The 18127-nt window shown below is 38.2% G+C and overlaps 1 protein-coding gene across 1 annotated transcript; it reads left to right on the top strand.

Moving 5' to 3' along the window:
- The first annotated feature begins 193 nt into the window (after nt 1-193).
- On the top strand, nt 194-15306 carry e4f1 (E4F transcription factor 1). Its single transcript, XM_079889414.1, has 14 exons — nt 194-356; nt 1029-1138; nt 3093-3183; nt 3455-3603; nt 3700-3820; nt 4411-4563; nt 4767-4876; nt 8431-8655; nt 8747-8861; nt 10247-10464; nt 11328-11526; nt 13371-13537; nt 14337-14402; nt 14522-15306. Exons 1-14 carry the CDS (start codon nt 263-265, stop codon nt 14870-14872), a joined length of 2169 nt encoding a protein of 722 aa, XP_079745540.1. The 5' UTR covers nt 194-262; the 3' UTR covers nt 14873-15306.
- Nucleotides 15307-18127: the final 2821 nt, after the last annotated feature.

Genomic DNA, 18127 nt, shown 5'->3' with positions numbered 1-18127 from the left:
ACATACGTATCAAATATAACTATATATTATAAATAAAATACTTAATAAACAGCGATATGTAATAACTCTGACCGGTTTTCGAAAGAACCGATTTGACTGGAGAATATGAGTGAGCGGAGCGCGCCTTCATTTTGAATTTACAATGACGTGCTGCTCGCTCACGCTCAACTCGCCGCCCTTTTGTTGTTATGACTACGAGGTCGTAAATCCGCCATGTTTTCCTTGCTGAAGCGTTGCGACAGAGACGGAGGTCTGGAACGACATGACTGAAGAAAATAATAATACGGCAGCAACAGTTACCGACCAAACGGAGCATAGCAACATCATCACCATCCAAACCACTCTTGGAGACGAAGGTAGAGCCAGTGTTACGGGACACAATCACATAGTAAAAACGCGATTAAATGTGTGGGCCTGACTTTGTGTCGTTCAGTCACGCTAGCAAAGTCTCCATTAGCTGCAATGTTCTTTTTGAGCAGCATGTTTAGGCTGCTAATGCTGCTTAGCATCGTCCTGTATTGGATGAAGAAGATCTAACAGCTCATCCATGTTCTTGCCGCAACAGTAAAGACTGACATTAAAACTGCACTGTAGATTTTTGTACAGAAGAAAATCAACACTCTTAAAAAAAAACACAATGGCCATTTCCACAACAAAGTCAGTTGCACCTTAAATTATGCATTTTGTTGAATAGCTTTCTGTGATGGAAATTACATTTTAAATATTCATGGAATAAAATTGCTTTGTCTTTCTTGCTAGCATTTTATGTCCTAAATGCACAATTAATACATTATATTGAATTATTTACTATTAAATGTATAGGCTATCTTATAAATATATTTATTTAGCCTTTATTAACTTTTTTAGATGCATAAATGATGCCACAGCTGTGTGAAAATGTGATTTTATTTTAGATCAGTAAATAATTGTTTATTTCATTTTTAGTTTAACTTTGCACAGATAATTTCACAATGTGTGCATGATCTGTCAAATTGAAGTTAGGTCAGTATGTTTGTGTTCCCTGTCAGATGAGGATATTCATAAATGTGGCAGATGTCTGGAGGAGTTTTCTGCTCTGGATGCTTTCATCCAACATAAACTCAACAGGAACTGCAAGCGTCCTCTGCAAGACCATCAGGTCTGTGTGTTATTGTTATAATTCCTTATTGAGCGGATACTTTCACATCCAGAGTGACTTTACTGTACATAGGCTATTTCTTGTTGGGGGAAATCTCCCTGAGATTAACCATATAAACCAGCAAAACGAGTAAAGCTTTGTGACTTTTATTCATCAACATACTGTACATTAAATGCATGCAAAGTAAACTGTACAGCCAAACATGCCATGTTATTATCTTTTACTTTAAAAACATTTCACCTAAAATAAATGTTTGTATTCACATTGATACACATACACATTCAAAGTTTGGGATCAGTTAGATTTTATTTTTGAAAGAAATTACTACTTTTACTCTTCATCGGACATATTTGTTCAAAGTGACACTAAAGACATAATGTCACAAAGATTTCTATTTCAAATAAATGCTGTTCTTTTAAATTTTCTATTCTTCAAAGAATCCTTAAAAATGTATTACGGATCTTACAAAAATATTAAAGTGTCCCTATTATGCTTTTCCGGATATTACCTTCCATGTAGTGTGTAATATAGCTGTTTGTGAATGTAAAAGGTCTACGATGTTTTAAAGATCAAAGTGCATGACAAATAAAGTTATTGTCTCTTAAACGAAAGAATTGATTCTGAACTGCTGAAACGAGTCATCAGCAATTCATGTCTCACTTCCTGTTACATACAGTACTACGTAACAAATTGGCATTATGCCCGCCTTTTGTCTTCACTTGCTGCTTGCAAACTATGTCTATTATGACCCGCCCTCAAATGGAAGATTTTGGTTCTTGTTGTCGAAACGTCGAGAAGACACTGTTCTCAGAACTGCGAATCCACTTTACATGCATTTCAAAAGGATGAGGACTCGCACTGGAATTGATATGGGAAACTTGACAGTGACACCATCATTACTGTTTGTATCACTGTGTGACAAGCACAGAGGAAGATCCGGAGCTGAAATTACAGATATGAAAATTAGTGTTTCCCGATAGACATATCCTAACAGACTGTGCCATCTGACCAATCAGAGCAGAGTAGACCAGTCACAACAGAGTGAACCATCTGACCAATCAGAGCAGAGTAGACCAATCACAACAGAGTGGGCCATCTGACCAATCAGAGCAGAGTAGACCAATCACAACAGACTGGACAATCTGACCAATCAGAGCAGAGTAGACCAATCACAACAGACTGTGCCATCTGACCAATCAGAGCAGAGTAGACCAATCACAACAGACTGGGTCATCTGACCAATCAGAGCAGAGTAGACCAATCACAACAGACTGGGTCATCTGACCAATCAGAGCAGAGTAGACCAGTCACAACAGACTGGGTCATCTGACCAATCAGAGCAGAGTAGACCAATCACAACAGAACGGGCAACAGATCTGACCTATCAGAGCAGAGTAGCTCTCAGGACAGAGGGGTTTAGAGAGACAGAATCTTTTATCGAACTGTTTCAGACATTGTGAGAAAAGAGGTGATGCTGCAATTCATATTATGAGAAAATCAAATTTTATTTGTTATTTTTTTCAACTTGGATGCATGTAAACTTAAACGCGATGAACCTAAAATATTAATATCATAATAGGGGTCACTTTAAGCAGCACAACTGTTTTCAACATAATCAGAAATGTTTCTTGAGCATCAAATCATCATATGAGAATGATTTCTGAAGGATCATGTGAAGACTGGAGTAATGATGCTGAAAATACAGCTTTGCCATTAAATACATTTGAAAAAGTATTTAGATAGAAAACAGTTCTTTTAAATTTTAATAATGTTTCACAATATTCCAGTTTTTACTTTGTTTTTGGTCAAATAAATGCAGCCTTGGTGAGCAAAAGAGACTTCTTTCTAAACCATTTAAAAAAAAAAAATCTTACTGACCCTACACGAGAATCTGTAAATGTAAAAATGTACCTTGAGGTCATTGTAGGAAATATCTGTCTGTCTCCTCCCTCAGACAAATGTTGTCCCTAATGAAGGCGCTTCCATTGAGGTGAAAATAAGTGAAAATGACTGTTCATCTGATGAAGCGGGAACGTCCAGTGCAGGTACTGCACTTTTTGTTATTAAAGTCATTAAAATATCATTGTCATGGGGGGACCAGAAGCCCAATTTTAGTGGGACAGGACCTTTTCATGATGTCCCAACTTATTTGAATTTGTCTTAAATACAGGGTCGTCCAAAGCCAAACAAGACATCTGCTCTCCATAGTTATATACAGTATGATTACAATGGGATCATTTGGGGGTGAATTTAACGTAATTTACCAGTCCATCTGTCTTTGTTTGGGTACTAAATGAAGTTGCTTTGTCCTTTTAGACAAGACGGAGAAAAAGGCGGCAGCTGGAGGAAAAAAGAGAAGATGCTCTGTAAGCGAGGATGACAGTCCCAGTCCTGCAAAAGTGGTTTGGAAGTTAAACACAGAGGGACGATACATCTGTGAGATATGTGATAAGACCTTTAAAACGGTACAATATTTGATCACTTTTATGCATTTAAATACTATGTGTCATATTTATGAATATGCAACTAAAACTCACTTGATCCATTTCTATGTCCCTTAGACAAATATTCTGAGAACCCACATGTTCACGCACACCGATCAGAAGGATTTTAAGTGTGAGATATGTGAGACTGCGTTTAGGACCAAGGGTTCGTTGATCCGACACAAGCGTCGACACACAGGTAAATCTATAGTCCATTATATTGGACTATACTAGGTTGTGAAATTTATATCAAAGTCTTGATTTTGTTTTTGTGGTCTACTAGAATAGGTTTTAGAATAGGTTGCAGCACCTCTCTTCCCAGTCTGTCAGTAACGTTCTGTTTAGTTCCTGTCTCTATGAAGCACCTCTTCTGAAAAGCACAATGCGCTCTGATTGGTCGGCTGGATCAGTGTGTTGTGATTGGTCAACTGCTTTGAGCGTGTTTGGGAAATGTCACGCATTTCATAACCGCGAGTTTCAACACTACTTTCTAACTCTACCAGGCCCCGCCCCTTTAATTTGCATATGCCTTGGGCAGGAATTATTTAAAATGAGGGACACTGATGGAAGAAAACTCAAGACTACAATAGAGGCGTTTCAGGGAGTTCAGAAACGGTGCACACTTATATGGAGAGTATGACTCTGGAGTAACTTTATAGACCTTTTTCATGCTCAAACAGCGACATTTCACACTAAAGAGAGTTGAAAATGTAAAGTATAATAGGTTTCTTTTAAGTTTTCAAGGTTGTCTTTTGAGAAATCATATCATGATGTAATTTTCTTCTGTAGATGAGCGTCCGTACCGCTGCAATCAGTGTGGACTTGCGTTCAGAGAGTCCGGAGCTCTCACCAGACACCTGAAGTCTCTCACGCCTTGCACTGAGAAGATTCGCTACAGTCAGTGTAAAGAGATACTCGTCAGCAAAGATGGAGTTCAGAAAGGTAATCCACATCTCACAATGGCTTTTCATAGTGACCTTTTCAGTGATAGAAGGGTGTCGTTTGAAAATATCCGTTGGACATGGTTGTTGTTGGCCAACATTTTTAGCTGATTTGTTCGTGTCACAATAGTGTTTTGTTTTTAATGTGACAACTGTTGTAAAAGGGAGGTTTTCTGATTCTGCCACTGTTGGGTATCGTTCTAGAAGTTCAGCCGTCACATCCTGAAGCTGAGAAGGAGCAAATTCCCGTTGTGAGAGTGGTGGAAGCTGGCCAGGAGATCATCCAGATCGAAGTGCTAGGACAAGTGCAACAGGTCTGAGACTAACAGACAAAGTATATTATGCAAAAACAGCATGTTGAATTGCGCTAATTGAAACAAAACAAACATTAACGATTATTGCATATTTGGGGGCTGCAATTTTATGTTTTTATATTTAAGCATATGACAAGGTTTGTCCACGTTAAAGATTTTGCTTGGTTGGATTTCCCCTTGCCATTTTTAAACATATATTGATCATTTTAATGTTTCATATGATGTAAATTTAGATTTTTTATTTATTTAAATGTTTAAAATGTATCTTTTTTTTTACATTTATTATTTAATATTTATAATTATAATATTTTTACATTTCGTTATCCATTGTTTCAACAGTTGTTATGTTTTCTTTACATGGAAAATTTACTATAATAGCTGAACATTAGACAATTTGACAACATTACTTAATGCGTTAGATTTCACAAACTAACAATAAGAAATACATTTACCGTATTTTTAATCTAGGTTAATGTTAATTTCTACATACACATGTTTAACATTTTAAATGAATGTATTATGAACAAATATAAATAATCAAAGAACAATAGTATATTTATAAATTAGCATTTATCTTGAGATCTTTTTTATTATTATTGTTAGTTAATGATAGCCTGGTAATACCAAACTCTGCTACTTCGCTTTGCTTCGTAGACAGAGTCTGGCATGGCATAATTGAAAAGCGTTTTCTTTCTCGCGGGGGGGGCGCTTGTCTGAAGTTTAAAATCATTGGTTACCCGTAAGCCAATCACATAACGTTTGTTTATGGCGTGTGTTATGCGCATGCTCAGCCGCATCTAACTTTCACTGTAAACACATGTATGATGCGAAAACAAACCATCGAGCGAAATACCGGAGTGAACATGGCTGTGAACGACTTTTGCAGATTATGTGAAGTAAAACTACGCATCCACGGTACAATCAGTGTCTATGTCGTCACGGCTCTCTGCCCGCCCTCTGTTCGTTGATTGGCCGGCTGTTTTCAGGCCGGAGGAAAACGGGGAGATAGGTTGCTATCTCAGACTGAGTACAGAAGCGAACTGAAATTGAGCGGAAGTACGAAGTCTGACGTAGTCTTGCTAAGTTAATGATGCCTAAATCATTAACTAATGTTAACAGTATTAGTTAAGGAAGGAACTCACTAAAAAAAATACAATGTTTGTATTTATCCTAAAAAATAATGAGATTCACGTGTTTAAAAGGGTGGGTCAGTGAAAAAATAGTACTTTTATTCAGCAAGGACTAGGGCTGAGAGATACAGTGAGGAAAATAAGTATTTGAACACCCTGCTATTTTGCAAGTTCTCCCACTTGGAAATCATGGAGGGGTCTGAAATTGTCATCGTAGGTGCATGTCCACTGTGAGAGACATAATCTAAAAAAAAAAATCCAGAAATCACAATATATGATTTTTTAACTATTTATTTGTATGATACAGCTGCAAATAAGTATTTGAACACCTGTCTATCAGCTAGAATTCTGACCCTCAAAGACCTGTTAGTCTGCCTTTAAAATGTCCACCTCCACTCCATTTATTTGAGGTCGTTAGCTGCATAAAGACACCTGTCCACCCCATACAATCAGTAAGAATCCAACTACTAACATGGCCAAGACCAAAGAGCTGTCGACACTAGAGACAAAATTGTACACCTCCACAAGGCTGGAAAGGGCTACGGGGAAATTGCCAAGCAGCTTGGTGAAAAAAGGTCCACTGTTGGAGCAATCATTAGAAAATGGAAGAAGCTAAACATGACTGTCAATCTCCCTCGGACTGGGGCTCCATGCAAGATCTCACCTCGTGGGGTCTCAATGATCCTAAGAAAGGTGAGAAATCAGCCCAGAACTACACGGGAGGAGCTGGTCAATGACCTGAAAAGAGCTGGGACCACCGTTTCCAAGGTTACTGTTGGTAATACACTAAGACGTCATGGTTTGAAATCATGCATGGCACGGAAGGTTCCCCTGCCTAAACCAGCACATGTCAAGGCTCGTCTTAAGTTTGCCAATGACCATTTGGATGATCCAGAGGAGTCATGGGAGAAAGTCATGTGGTCAGATGAGACCAAAATAGAACTTTTTGGTCATAATTCCACTAAACGTGTTTGGAGGAAGAAGAATGATGAGTACCATCCCAAGAACACCATCCCTACTGTGAAGCATGGGGGTGGTAGCATCATGCTTTGGGGGTGTTTTTCTGCACATGGGACAGGGCGACTGCACTGTATTAAGGAGAGGATGACCGGGGCCATGTATTGCGAGATTTTGGGGAACAACCGCCTTCCCTCAGTTAGAGCATTGAAGATGGGTCGAGGCTGGGTCTTCCAACATGACAATGACCCGAAGCACACAGCCAGGATAACCAAGGAGTGGCTCTGTAAGAAGCATATCAAGGTTCTGGCGTGGCCTAGCCAGTCTCCAGACCTAAACCCAATAGAGAATTTTTGGAGGGAGCTCAAACTCCGTGTTTCTCAGCGACAGCCCAGAAACCTGACTGATCTAGAGAAGATCTGTGTGGAGGAGTGGGCCAAAATCCCTCCTGCAGTGTGTGCAAACCTGGTGAAAAACTACAGGAAACGTTTGACCTCTGTAATTGCAAACAAAGGCTACTGTACCAAATATTAACATTGATTTTCTCAGGTGTTCAAATACTTATTTGCAGCTGTATCATACAAATAAATAGTTAAAAAATCATACATTGTGATTTCTGGATTTTTTTTTTTTAGATTATGTCTCTCACAGTGGACATGCACCTACGATGACAGTTTCAGACCCCTCCATGATTTCTAAGTGGGAGAACTTGCAAAATAGCAGCGTGTTCAAATACTTATTTTCCTCACTGTATATCGCATGACATTGTTAGGCGCATCTCGTCAGTAAAGCCGGTTCCTTGATTAGTAGTAAATCGCCATCACCTGCTTTCAGATGGAGCGGCATTTACTACACAGAGCCGTAGTTAACTGACAAGCTGAGCCATATCGCATTAATTATCACGGATGGCTCAGCTTGTCAGTTAACTACGGCTCTTTGTAGTGAATGCCGCTCCATCTGAAAGCAGGTGATGGCAATTTACTACTTAATCAAGGAACCGGCTTTACTGACGAGATGCGCATAACAATGTCATGCGATATATCTCTCAGCCCTAGCAAGGACACATTAAATAGATCAAAAGTGACAGTAAAGACATTTTTTAATGTTACAAAAAATGCTCTCAAATAAATGCTGTTCTGAACTTTCTATTCATCAAAGAATAATGGGACGCATTTCTGAAGAATCAGGTGACACTGAAGACTAGAGTAATGATGCTGAAAATTCAGCTTTGATATCACAGGAATAAATTACAATTTAAAACAGATTAACATAGCAAAACAGTTATTTTAAATTGTAATAATATCCCACAATATTACTGTTTTTACTGTATTTTTAATTTAAAAAAATGCAACCTTGGTGAGCACAAGTTATTTTTTTCAAAAACATTAAAAACCCTTATTGACCCCAAACTTTTGAATGTTAGAAGTAGTTGCTTTTTAAGGCCATTCTCTGCTCTGTCCGTAACAGGTGGTGTCTCAGCCTCAAACTGCGTCTGTGGTTGAAGCCGACAATCTAATCTGCCAGGCCATCATCAACTCTGGCATCGCGCTGGAGACCGAAGCCACAGAGGCAGCTGAGCAGGCAGAGGCCCGATCACCTAAAGCCATCCTGCAGTCTCCTGAGGCCGAGACCAGACTCACTGACATCCAGGTGACAGAAGAGTGTGTGGAGACCGTGTCCGAAGAGGCGCAGGTGAGTTTCTAAGGTCGTGGTGGCATGTTTTATTACAATAAAATTGCAGAGCAACACAAATGAGACTTCAAACTCTTTTTATCCATGGTAGGATTCATCTGTGAAGGAAGGAGAACCTGTTGAGTCAAAATTATACAAATGTCCTCACTGTGAGCGCATGTTCAAGACATTGGCCTACCTGAGGGTCCATGTCAAAGGGCATGTTGGTAGGCCCCATTTAAAAGCAATTTATTAATTTCCCACAAACCTACTTATTAAATGTTAAATGTATTAATTTTGTAATTATGAGTCACACTTTATATTAGGTGTCTTTAACTACTATGTTTACATTTTATTTTGCCAAACACTTTTACTGCCATTGAGGTGGGATACAGGTAAGGTTAGGGACATGTTTGGTGGCATGGTGAGGTTTAAGGGTGGGTTATGAAGTAAGGGAAGGCTCTACATTGTAATTATGTATGTAATTACAGAAATTAATCTCAGAATAAATTACATGCAGGTATTTTATAAATATGAGTACAACATGTATCTGCACAATTTGTGCATTACTGGTATATCAATTGATTAATATAAATCTTAGTTCATAGTAGTTAAAGACACTTAAAGGGTTAGTTCACCCAAAAATGAAAATTACCCCATGATTTACTTACCCTCAAGCCATCCTTGGTGTACATGACATTCTTCTTTCAGATGAATACATCCGGAGTTATATTAAAAAATGTCCTGGCTAATCCATGCTTTATAATGGGTGTTTGAAGCCAAAAAAAAGTTAGAAAATTTGAAGCCAAAAAAGTGCATCCATCCATGATAAAAATACTCCACACGGCTCCGGGGATTTAATAAAGGCCTTCTAAAGCGAAGCCATGGGTTTTTGTAAGACAAAAACACCTATATTTATAACTTTATAATCTAAAATAACTAGCTTCCACCAGACGACCATACGGATACTATGCAAGTCGACTTGCGCCACAAGGGTAACCCAACCCACAACATGCAACAAGCAAGAAGTATCGTAAGCTTAGAAGCCTCTCGTGGTTTAAACAAATAGGGCTGTGCAACAAACTGAAGCTCCTCTTCCATTATATAGAAATCCTCCGACATTTCTCTTCAAAATGGCTAATTCGCGGCCAGTGTTTTTGCTAATTCGTTGTGCATCGGATCATACGCATCGATTTACTCTTCTACCGTAAATCGATGCGTACGGCCGTCTGTCGGAAGCTCGTGATTATAGTTTATAAAGTTTTAAATATGGGTATTTTCCTTACACAAACGCATGGCTTCACTTCAGAAGGCCTTTATTAACCCCCTGGAGCCATATGGATTACTTTTATGATGGATGGATGCACTTTTTTGGGCTTCAAATTTTCTCCAGCCATTCACTCCCATTATAAAGCTTGGAAGAGCCAGGACTTTTTTTTTTTATATAGCAATGATTGTATTCGTCTGAAAGAAGAAAGTCATATACACCTTGGATGGCTTGAGGGTGAGTAAATCATGGGCTAATTTTAAATTTTGGGTGAACTATCCCTTTAATATAAAGTGGGACCTAATTATGAAAACTTTTTCAAAGGTGTATTTTTTCCCTCCACAGGTTATAAGCCTTTTAAGTGCTTAACATGTCAGAAGGAGTTCCTGACAGGCTACGTGCTGAAGAAACACATGGAGACGCACGTCAGCGAGCGGCGGTACAAATGCGGAGAGTGCGGCAAACAGTTTAAAGCCATAGGACACGTGCGGGAACACATGAGAGCTCATTCGGACGATAGGCCGTACCATTGCAGCTTCTGTGACAAGAGTTACAAGACTAAGGTGAGACACCACAGAAGAACAATACGCAAAAACAATCCTTGGGTTTATGCAGTAGATATGTTTCCATCCAGAGTTTAACTTGTGCAAAATTAGGACGTCGCATAAAAAATGTGTGATTAAAGCAGCGTTTCCATTTCGTGTTCAAGAGAACATAATTGTCACTTCCTGGGAAATTGGCGCAAAATATCTGTAATAAAAATGGAAGTTGCTGCAATCGGGGAAGAAACTGTGGCTCATTTTTAGTACATCATAAAATTATTACATTTTAGTACACAGTAAACGCTGACATGTTACTTTGTGTTCGAATGCTGGTGTTTGATACGCTTCTGGGAGGGAATTAAACCAAATAATTCCGATGACAGACTTTGGCTGAGACGTTTCAGAATGATCGAATGATCAGTGCTGTGCAATGAAATTAGTCACTGCTAAGTCCAGTTATCCAATCACATCCACTGTTGAGGCAAAGTCACATGAGTTTTCTGTTGTGCATAGAGAGGGATTTATTCTGTAAATGTGTTTCTATCTTAGTTTATGTTCATGTCTTATCGGATAAAAAATACATCTGCCTCAATCTTGGAATTTCCATCCAGTGTTTTTTATGCTATATCCCAAAATGCACATAATAATAGGTTGATAGAAACATAGCTAGTGTCATCCGTAAAGTCATCATGAAAATTTAAATTGATCATTCTTTTTTTTTTAATGCAATATTGCAGTATTTATTATGAATGATTTAATGGCGTGGTGGCAGAACATTTTTGCTTGTTCGAGAAGCCGTTTCACTCAGACATATGTCACAATAGGGAAGAAAAGACTATCACAACTTCGGTTTCATGCCGACTCATATCCGTTGTGTGTTCCAGAATGCCCTGCAGGTCCACCATCGCACTCATGCAGACGAAAAGCCTTACGTGTGTACGCACTGCTCCCGTGGCTTCCGGGAAAAAAGCGCTTTAGTACGTCACATCCGACATCATACGGGAGAAAAACCCTTCAAGTGCTCGAAATGTGGGCGGGGCTTTGCTGAGCATGGAACGCTGAACCGCCACCTGCGAGCTAAAGGTTTGTAAATATGTAGAATTGTTATTAATTAACCATTCAAATGAATTAAAACACCAATACTGAAGTGAATGTTCGACGACAACTAGTAAACAAGGTCAGCATAAATATAACATGTTTTCTGGCATATTAAAAGTCCTAAATATAAGCTACAAAATCTATAAATATTTCTTAGGGGCAGATTGTCTATATGGATAAGTGTTTATATTGCTATTTTGTATTGAATTAAACTCTCTTTTTTTTTTATCTCATGTCTTGAAATGACGTGTCTGATATGGATAAGGATTTCAAGCCCTTTTGAGCCATTTGAGTATTTTGTTAAAGGTGCAGTAAGTGATTTCTGAGAAACGCTGTTGAAAATGGATCGGACCGTACAGCACAACACACTTGTAGTCAGTCAGCAGTAGGGGGGCGTGTCCACTCATGATGGGGGAGGAGAGAGAGAGCTAATCAGCAGTAGGAGGCGTGCCCACTCATGATGGGGGAGGAGAGTGAGCCAATCAGCAGTAGGGGGTGTGTCTACTCATGATTGGGGAGGAGAATGAGCCAATCAGCAGTAGGGGGCGTGTTCACTCATGATGGGGGAGGAGAGAGAGAGCTAATCAGCAGTAGGGGGCGTGTCTACTCATGATTGGGGAGGAGAGTGAGCCAATCAGAAGTAGGGGACGTGTTCACTCATGATGGGGGAGGAGAGAGAGAGCTAATCAGCAGTAGGAGGCGTGCCCACTCATGATGGGGGAGGAGAGTGAGCCAATCAGCAGTAGGGGGCGTGTCTACTCATGATTGGGGAGGAGAATGAGCCAATCAGCAGTAGGGGGCGTGTTCATTCATGATGGGGGAGGAGAGTGAGCCAATCAGCAGTAGGGGGCGTGTTCACTCATGATGGGGGAGGAGAGAGAGTGAGCCAATCAGCAGTAGGGGGTGTGTTCACTCATGATGGGGGAGGAGAGAGAGTGAGCAAGAGGGAGATTTGAAGAAAGACTGTAGAAAGAAAGATGGCTGAGAGACATTACAAAAGAGAAAAGGTCAGAGGAATATCAGTGGCAAAGATCAGTTATGGTTATGGTTATGATCAGACAAAAGCTTTAGGACCCGCGTTAATATTAGAAAAGCTTTCCAGCGCTTGAAAGACCGAAGCAGGAAGGCTGAAAACAGACTCAGAGGTTGAGTTGTTTCTGCTCCATACGTGAGTAACATTTCACAGGACCAAGATATGCTGCTGTTGTAATGTTAGCTCTTGTAATGTTAGTAACAGGACAGTTTTGAGTGTCATTGTTTCTAGAGCTGCTGTGCTGCTGGCGACAAACAGTCAACTCTTGCTTGTATTTACTCTTGTGTACTGTGTGTGTGTTAATTTTTTGTTCTTCCTTTTCGCTACAGCTATGATAGAGACATCCACTCTTGCATTGTATGTTCGAGCATTTTGGGGACGGAGCAATGAAGGGAGGGGCGTGTTTGTTTGGGTTGATTACAAATATCAACCGTTTTTGTCAGAAATCGCTTACTGTGCCTTTAAGACTTATCAGAGGCTGATGAGATGAAAAAAAGCTTGAATTTTTCTCTAAAACGTGAGGACACTTGAGAGACTCGTTTAAGCTATTTATAGACATCAAGACCCATTCACACCAAGGATAATAACTAAAGATATCGTTTTAAAATTAGTTTTTCCGGCTGATAAATGATCAAAACATTGACAGCCAATTAGAGCCCATTCTGCTTTAAAGAGCATTTAAAGCACCAGATGACATAAGTGTGTGCTTATAATAAACAGTGTTATCATTCTTGGTGTGAAAGGCCCTTTACAGTTGTCATTGGTGATGACTGTATGTTTGTGTGCGTGTGGTCAGGAGGCTGTTTCGCTACGCAGCAGAAGGACTCTGAACACGCAGGGAGCTCTGATGAGCAGGAGGTGACGGCTGAGAACGTCTCCACCACTATCGTATCAGACGACCCTCATGCTGTGCTGGTGGAGTTCTCCTCAGTAGTGGCCGACACTCAGGAATACATCATAGGGGTAAATGCGTCACTTGTGTTTCTGTATGCTTGCGATGTGACATGAGATTTGATGAAAATCCAACCAATTTGATGTCTTTTGTTTTAATTTGAATTAGTTTTCGTATATTTTCATGTCATTACATGTATACCGGCAATATATATGATTTTCACCATTATGTACACAACAAAAGTTTGGAGTCTGTAAGATTTTTTTAAATGTTTTTAAAAGAAGTCTCTTATTCTCACTAAGACTACATTTGTTTGATCAAGAATACAGTAAAAAACAGTAATATTGTGAAATATTATTTCAATTTAAAACAACTGTTTTCTATTTAAATATATTTTAAAATATAATTTATTTCTGTGATGCAAAGCTGAATTTTCAGCATCATTACTCCAGTCTTCAGTGTCACATGATCATTTATAAATCATTATAATATGATAGTTTGATGCTCAAGAAACTCAAGACATTATTATTATTATTATTATCAGTAAGTATTCTTTTGATGAATAGACACTTCAAAAGAACAGCATTTATTTGAAATAGAAATTATTTGTCACATTACTGTCACCTTTGATAAATCTTCAGTTTAATGCATCCTTGCTGAATATACTATTATTATTATTATTATTATTATTTAATTTTTTTAATTCATACTGGCCTCAAACCTGCTAACGGTAGTGTATGTTTAATCATATTTTTATAATCAATAAAATGGATGACCAAATATTTATCTAAAAAGGTATCAATTGAGAGATTAGTTGTTGCAACACTATGATTTTGTTAAAAGTACAGATTTTGTCTCATTTTTTTGCAGGCACCAGTTGAGGAAGCAGCTCAGGAAGGGGAGGAACTGGCAATAATTCAAGACAGTCAGCAGCAGGTCATTTCTCACTTTTGTCAATGTCAACTTAAAGCAAATATTAGCAAGGTAAAAAAAAAAAAAAGGACTTTATGAACCAAATAGAGTTAACCACATTGCTCAATGTGTCTTGACTTCAGATGGACAGTCACATCATGAAGGTGGTGCAGCAAATCGTGAGCCAATCACACGGAGGACACCAGATCATCGTGCGTAACGTGGCCGCCGACGAAACGCCCGGCATCTCGGACTGCGGAGACACCATCACAATCGCCACACCAGAGAGTTTGACCGAACAGGTGGCAATGACACTTGCAAATGCCATTAGCGATGGCACACTCCTTACCGCGACAACAGAGGGCGCCATCGAGACGCCCCACACCACAGTTACAATGGTAACAGCCGAGAACATTGAGCCAAATGAGCAAGAGGAGCAGTATGTCATTGCTTCACCTGACGAAGTGGAAATCCAGACTGTGGTGGTGGTCTAAGATGCAGGTTTCGTTAAGTTTATCTATTTTAACAGCGGTGGCGTTGCATTTCCGTTCTCCGTGAGGCTTTATTCCACATGCTTTGCACTGCATGTGGAAGGCCTGATGGATTCAAAAACTTTGTGTTCGGGTTTTAAACGGATCACTTTCGAGCTGCAGGTTCTACTAATGAACTATGGCATTTTCAATGGACTGTAAAACCATGTTTCTGTTCTATTCATTTGATAACGGATATTACAACCCAAGATTTATTGTACAGCATTCATTGCAGTGATGCCGCCATACCGACATTTCTGTCCTGCTGAATGGCACGCAATCATATATGACTATCATCTACTCATCATGAATGTGTATTATAACATCTTTCCACCAATACAACAGCTGGCAGGGAGTGAAAGTACAAAATATGAAATATATTTTTATGCACCTCTGTATTTTTTCAGTCATTGATCAGTTCTCATTTCTGCATGTTTAATAATGCACAATTTGCACAGTCGCCTCCTAAAAGGAATATTCTGTGCACAAGAAGCATGTTAAGCTTTATTGAAAGCATCTCTGGCATAATATTTCATCCCCCGGTTGATTAAAAACATTATAAAATGCCTATGGGACAAGGCTTTCTGGAGTGTTTAAAAGCAGAAAAGAGCTAAATATGTCTAAATATGTTCTTTTTCAATAGGAGTTTTCAATAAACGTTCGGTTTTCTGACTTAATACCGGCACATGTCATGGAGACAGTGCCTTTCTGCTATTTCAAAGTTCATAATCCAGACAGGAGTTGAGAAATTGGATATGGTTTTGGCCAGTCAAGGTTAGTAAGCTTCTTTTTCTTTTTTTTAAACCACAGTGGTAATGTTAAGATGTTTAATAATTTGTATAATAAGTGGCTGAAGGTATATTTGAATGTTTATGCTCATAATAAGTGCATTACTGTAATTTTTGCTTATTTAAACAAACTGATGGACTAAAATGGATGTCCATTAGGGCTGGGGAAAAATCGATTCACCTATTAATATTTTTTATTATTATTATTTTTAAATAGATTTTTTTTTATATATTCCAGAATCAATATTAATTCACATTGAACTGCTTTATTTTAGTCCTTGCTTATAGGCAAGGCGGACGAAAGTTACCTCTTTTGATTCAGCAGAGGGCGGGGCTCAAGAATAAGGCATGCCCAATGGCAGCTGTCGCAAAGTGTGTCATTATTCAATGTTAAAGTACTTTCTTCTTTTCCAGGTCAGATGCAGAGAGAACTGTGAGGAAAGACTGGCTCTGTGATGCTTACGAAACATCGCTTTATTTGTCTGACCAGCTGGACACAGCAACATTGGCAATGATGTGAGTTTGGGATGGGACTATCTGTTTGACCAGTGGAAGACATTCACGATGCTTGTGGAAGAGAAATGGCGCGATCTGTCCTGTCCTAATATTGTGAACTAAATTTTTACAAACTTAGTACACCACCATTCAAAAGTTTGGGTCGGTAAGATTTGTATATGTTTTTGAAAGAGGTCTCTTATGCTCACCAAGGCTGCATTTATTTGATCAAAATAAAAACAGTTTTGCTGCATCATATTTTTGTGGATACATTGTTCCTTTTATGAATAGAAAGCTCAAAACATTGAACTTGTGACTGATTGATTGATATATTTCAGTCTACAAGCCCGCGTGGCTTCTGTCGTCTTGATATTTGGCAAGGCAAATACAGTACGAGGTTGGTGTATTTTTCACGTCCACTCTGTTCTTTCATTAGGCGATAGATAGATGTAGCAGTAGACGCTTCATTCTGGCAGATCGGGTTCATGATGAAGCTTTGGTCACCTTGACTCTACTTGTCCTCCTCCCCATCAGCTCATCATTGCACATGCGCAGTGCTTTGCCCCTCCAGGCCTTCACATATGCCCATATATTATGACATCTGTCTTTTATTTCCAGCTATAATTGAATCCTGACCTGACTTGCTACTGATCCGTTGAAAAGCCCTCTGGTTTGACAAGTTTCAGCGTGATATTAAATAGGGTTATCAAGGGTCATCTTTTAACATCATATGCCTTTTAACACACATTATATTACTGTTATCTCTCCATTATAGCCAGCAAGTATTCCTTTTTTAAATGATCTCACTGGACGTTTATAGATATTCAGGTCACATTTCACTTCACAATCAAAACATACAAATAAGATGGAATTTTATATATATATAAAATCGTTCATATTTTTTTATATATATATTTTATTTATATTTATATATTATTTTAGTTTTGTTTAAAATGTATATATTTATTTGTTTTGATTTTACTTGACTTTTGTTCATTTTAGTTTAGTTCTATTCATTTTTGTTTTTGTTTACATTTAATAGATTTGTTTCTTTTTGTTTTGTTTTCTAAACTATTTTTGTTTTGTTTAAAATGTATATATTTAGGTATTTTACTTGGCTTTTAGTTTTGTGTTATTTATTTTTTTGTTTTGTTTAAATTGTATTTTTTATTTCTTTTTGTTTTGTTTTTAGTTTTATAATATTTTTTGTTTAAAATGTATATATTTAATTATTTTGTTTTGAATTTACTTTGCTTTTGTTTTGTTTATTTTACTTTTATTTATTTTTTGTTTTGTTAAAATTGTATATATTTGTATTTTTTTTTTTTGCATAAATGTTGTGTGTGTATATATATATATATATATATATATATATATAAATAAAATATTGTTCTTTTGTTTTTTTTAGTTTAGGTTTTTTATTTTAGTTTAAATAATTTAATGTTTAATAATTATAATAATAACTTTAATAAATATTAAAATAATTGGAGTATATTTATTTACATGAAAGTAAACAAAGTACTTCACTGCACTTCAATTACTTCCCTACAACCTGAGGTTAAGGGCACAATTGTGATGTGCTGTTGCTTTTTCTTAGCTGAGGTCAAACCAGCAACCTTCTGGTTACCAGCCCTGAGTGCCACAGATCTCCTCATTACTTTCTGACGTCATGCTGTAAATGCTATTAATATCATATTAAATCATACCTCTCACTGCAGTGTTGGAGGTTAACCATTCCTGCTGTTCTGAGACTGTTTTTTTGTGCTGGAACAGTTTTTCTAAGGAACAGTTGGAAGAATGGATCAGATTCTTAGACTGGGAATTGGAGTTAAATGTACCAGACTATATCTAACTGTACCACAGCATCTCTGAGGATCTCTAATCGGAGCGCCATCCTTTGCTGCTCTGACAGGCAGTTTCTGGGTCAGTCCTCAGC

The sequence above is a fragment of the Squalius cephalus genome (genome assembly GCF_949319135.1).
Source record: "Squalius cephalus genome assembly, chromosome: 1".
Taxonomy (NCBI): domain Eukaryota; kingdom Metazoa; phylum Chordata; class Actinopteri; order Cypriniformes; family Leuciscidae; genus Squalius; species Squalius cephalus.
The sequence above is the reverse complement of the archived record's forward strand: the minus strand, read 5'-3'. Positions and strand labels throughout refer to the sequence as shown.